Source organism: Tupaia chinensis, unplaced genomic scaffold, assembly GCF_000334495.1.
Source record: "Tupaia chinensis unplaced genomic scaffold, TupChi_1.0 Scaffold000201_1, whole genome shotgun sequence".
NCBI classification, from domain to species: Eukaryota; Metazoa; Chordata; class Mammalia; order Scandentia; family Tupaiidae; genus Tupaia; species Tupaia belangeri.
Window position 1 is genome coordinate 2,960,343 of NW_006159676.1, and position 4,330 is coordinate 2,964,672.

The following is a 4,330-nucleotide window of genomic DNA, read 5'->3' on the forward strand; positions in this document are numbered from 1 at the left end:
CGCTGGATTCCCACATGGCCAACGATGGTTCAAGTCCCGGACCTGGTGGATTGCTTTCTCACTTTCCCTTTCTCTCTCTCTCTCTCTCATCAGATTAAAAAAAACTATCTATAACAAATGGAAATAAATAAATATTTCAAAAATTATTAAAAATAAAAAAGTATAAAAAAATAGGGAGGAGGGACTGTGAGGAGGCTGGAATTTTCCACGGGGGCCAGGGGCTGGCTGAGGGAGGATGCAACATCTGACCAGAGACTGGAAGGAGCTGAGGAAGGAGCTACAGGGGTGCCTGCAGGGTGCACCAGGCAGAGGGCACAGCCTGTGTGAAGGCCCGGAGGCAGGATCCTGCCTGGGGAGTTCACGTGGGGAAGCGGGTCTGGCTGGAGCAGAGTGAAAGAGGAAAGGGGGTGACGGGCAGTTGAGGCAGGGGCTCGTGGCTTCAGGGACGACTTGGGGGACACCAGAAACAGAACAGGGGTGTGACTGGAACCAGGCATTCACGGGCTCCTGGTGGTCGCTGTCGGGGACAAGGGCTAGAGCTGGGGATCGAGATGCAGGTGACCACTGGGACCAGCACTTGGCGTAATGGCTATGTCGCTGGACTCCCATGTAGCCAAGTGCGGTTCGAGTCCTGGACCCAGTGGTTTAAAGCATGTGTGTGCGTGCCCAAGATCCCGAGAGGAGAATGGAGGAGAAGGGATTGTGGCGTGACCATACCCCCTGGGGGGTGATTTCTCGCTTTCTGTCTCTCTGTCTCTCTCTGTCTTTCTGGTGAGCGCACGTGCCCTGTAGCAAAAACCTCTCCAACAAACAAACATAAAAATCTTGCTGTAGGATCCAGTCCAGAGCCAGAGAGGGGATTCAGAGTCGGCCAAGGAACGTGAGGCCTCTGGGGCCATGGGGAAGAGGGGAAGGAAGGGAGGGGGTCAACGGAAACGGGACTTAGCTACAGCCCCCCCCCCTCCTTCCACCAGGAAACAGCCTCCACGCCAACCCCTGACCCCTCATGAGAACCTTTGCCAGGCCAGGGTGGGGGCAGGGCGTTCCAGACAGCCGGAGGCCTGAGGCTCGTGCGAAGGCCATGGGGGGCTGGGGGTGTGGGCGGAAGCAGCGTGAAGGCTCTTGGAATTGTCAGGGCTGGTAGTTTGTGTCCCTGCTGGGGGAGAGACCTGGCAGAGGCAGAACGGGCGGCACCTTGAATTTCACGTCTTCCTTCTTGGGTACTAGGGAGCCATAGAAGGTATAGGAGGGAGGGCAGGCTCATTAAATGATTCCTCCTGGGAGTCCGGCCCTGGGACCTGCTGGTAAAGGGAGCCAGATCCCTCATGGCCAATTGCAAGGTTTGACTCCCATCCCCGGAGGTTTGAAACACAGGCCAGACATGTGTGCACACGGGCCTCAAACCCCAGCAGAATGGAGAAATGCAGAAGGGATTGCAACCTGACCACACTCCATTGTGGGGTGCTTTCTACCTCTCCCTCTATCTCTGTCTCTCTCTGGTGAGCACATGAATATCTAGGAAAAACAATTCAAAATTAAGCTTTTTGCCATAGAGCAGGTGTGCTTGCCGGAAAGAGACAGAGAGAGGGTAAGAGAGAAGCCATCCCCAGTAGGGACGGCCATGCTGCAATCCCTCTTCCTCCACTTTCCTCCTGGGGCTTTAGGCATGCATGCACACACGTTGTACATGATTTTTTTTTAAAAAGGAATTTCTTTATTTAACTTTATTTTTTTATTTAAATTTGCAGAAGAGTGAGACAATGAGAGAGGGAAAGTGAGAAAGCAAGCCAGCAGGTCTGGGACTTGAACTGTGGTCAACCGTGTGGGAGTCCAGCACCTTAACCACCATACCACTTGCCCAGCCCTAGCAAAAGATTAAAAACAAAAAGGAGGGATCAGCAAATGTTTAAGTCACCGAACTCCCATGTAGTCGACCACAGTTCGAGTCCCGGACCTGGTGGCTTAAACTCACACCGGGCGCGTGTGCGTGCGTGCCCAAGATCCCAAGAGGAGAATGGAGGAGAAGGGATTGCGGCGTGGCCATCCCCCCTGGGGGGGGTGATTTCTCACTCTCTGTCTCTCTGTCTCTCTAGTGAGCGCACTTGCTCTATAGCAAAAATCTCTCTTTAAAAGGGGGGGAGGGGAAGAAAAATCCCCCTGGGAACAAGGGAGGGACCAGAACTGGGTCAATTCTGTGTGGAAGGAAAGAGGGAGACGGAGCCCCTCTCTCCGGAGGCAGCTTTGGGGGACATTCCCAGTCTCCCTGGAACCTGGGGAGCTGAGAGTCGGGCAGGTTGCAGCAGAGGCTTGGGGCTCACAGGGAAGCCTCTCTGAACCTCAGTCTCTATGTCTATGTGTGAGGGAGGAACAGCCTCTGTCTCACCCTCCCAGGAGAGAGGGAAAGCAGGACTCTTTAAAAAATAAAAAAAGAATTATTTTATTTAACTTTAGGTATGTATATATGTATTTATTTATATTTTACCAGAAGGGACCGAGTGAGGGAGAAAGTAAGCCCCCAGGTCTAGGACTTGAACTGTGGTCGCCCATGTGGGGGGTCCAGCTGGCCCCAAAAGCAGGACTCTTTTTTTTTTTTTTGAGAGGTTTTCGCTATAGGGCACGTGCACTCGCCAGACAGAGAGAGACAGAGAGACAGAAAGCAAGAAATCACCCCCCAGGGGGGCTGGCCACGCCACAATCCCCTCTCCTCCATTCTCCTCTTGGGATCTTGGGTACGCATGCACACGCGCCCGGCGTGAGTTTAAGCAACCAGGTCCAGGACTCGAACCGCCGTCTACATGGGAATCCAGCGACATAGCCATTACACCAACTGCTGGTCCCCAAAAGCAGGACTCTTAACAGCAAGGCCGGTCCTGGAGGAGCCTGGAGTCCTTGCGGGTGTGGGGAGGAGGCCGGGCTGGGGTTCTCAGGACAGCTGCCTCTTCCAGGACCAGTCTCGAGGATGGGCAAGGTGTGTCCGTGTGTCTGTCTGACCCTGCATTCTCTTCCTGTCCCCCTCCTGTCCCTAGTGGCTAAGGACGCTCCAGCCCAAGGACCGAGTGGTGGCCCCGAATTGCGCCTCAACAGACTCACTGCAAGAAGATGCTCTCGGCGCCACGAAAGTCCCTTCCCGCTGTCCCCAAGCCCCAGGCCCGCAGGCAATGCCACCCACCTGCACACGCACCCCCTGTACTCTGTCACAGCCCCGCACCAGAAACATAGCAGTGATGTCACCACAGCCCCTCCCCTAGCCGTAGCAATGACGTCATCACACCCATTCCCCTATACCTACAATGACGTCACCACAGTCCCTCCCCTAGCTGTAGCAATGGCATCCCCACAGCCTCTCTCCTAGCTGTAGCAATGACTTCAACACACCCATTCCCTGAGACATAGCGATGACATCACCATAGCCATTCCCCTTGACGTAAGAATGACGTCATCGCAGCCCCTCCCCTAGCCGTAGCAATGGCATCACCACAGCCCCTCCCCTAGCCGTAGCAATGACTTCCCCACTGTCATTCCCCTAGCAGTGACATCACAATAGCCATTTTCCTTGGCGTAGCAATGACGTCACCACAGCCCCTCCCCTGGACGTAGCAATGACGTCACACGCAGCGCTCTCAGTTTCCCTCCTACGCTCTCTGCCCAACCCTCAGCTAGGCTGTCCCTGCCCTCCTGGGTGGGTGCATGTCGCCAAGACACCCCCATATTCCACTCCTTCCTGCACAGCCCCAAGTCCCGCCTCCTCCATGCTGGCCCAGGAGGTGAGAACAGAAAGCCTTTCACCCCTCACTTCCACTGCTTTCCCCTCTGACAGTTTCTAGGCCCCCCTTGCTGGGACTGCCCTTGCAAACGGCAGCCCATCCCATCCCGACCCGACCCGACCCGACCCCCACTCCCAGCCCCGGTATAGCCCCCTGAAACCCTCGTAGCACTTAATAAATGTAAGCGAACCCCTTCCAAGACTCCAGAGTTGTGATTTCTGCTTTGAAAAGATCCCACCCAGGGCCAGCAGATGGCGTCTTGGTTAAGACACTGGACTCCCATATGGTTGGCTGTGGTTCAAGTCCCAGATCCGGCAGCTTGAAACTTACACCAGGTGAGTGTGTGTGCATGTCCAAAAGCTCAGGAGCAGAATGGAGAAGGGATTGCGGCGTGGCCATACTCCCTGGGGGGGTGATTTCTCACTTTCCCTCTCTCTTCGTCTCTCTCTCTCTCTCTCTTGCAAGGGCACCCACCATATAGCAAACATTTAAAGAGAGAGAGAGAGAAAAATGGGACCAGCAGTTGACGTAATGGCTATATCGCTGAACTCCCATGTAGTTGACTG

At 54.8% G+C, this 4,330-nt stretch overlaps 1 protein-coding gene across 1 annotated transcript in view; it reads left to right on the forward strand.

Moving 5' to 3' along the window:
- PLVAP (plasmalemma vesicle associated protein) overlaps window positions 1–3,958 on the forward strand; it is a 19,709-nt gene extending 15,751 nt beyond the window's left edge. Inside the window, 1 exon segment of the mRNA XM_006147132.3 lies at window positions 3,027–3,958. Within this exon segment, the coding sequence (XP_006147194.1) occupies window positions 3,027–3,033 (7 nt within the window). The 3' untranslated portion in view covers window positions 3,034–3,958.
- The last annotated feature ends 372 nt before the right edge of the window (window positions 3,959–4,330 follow it).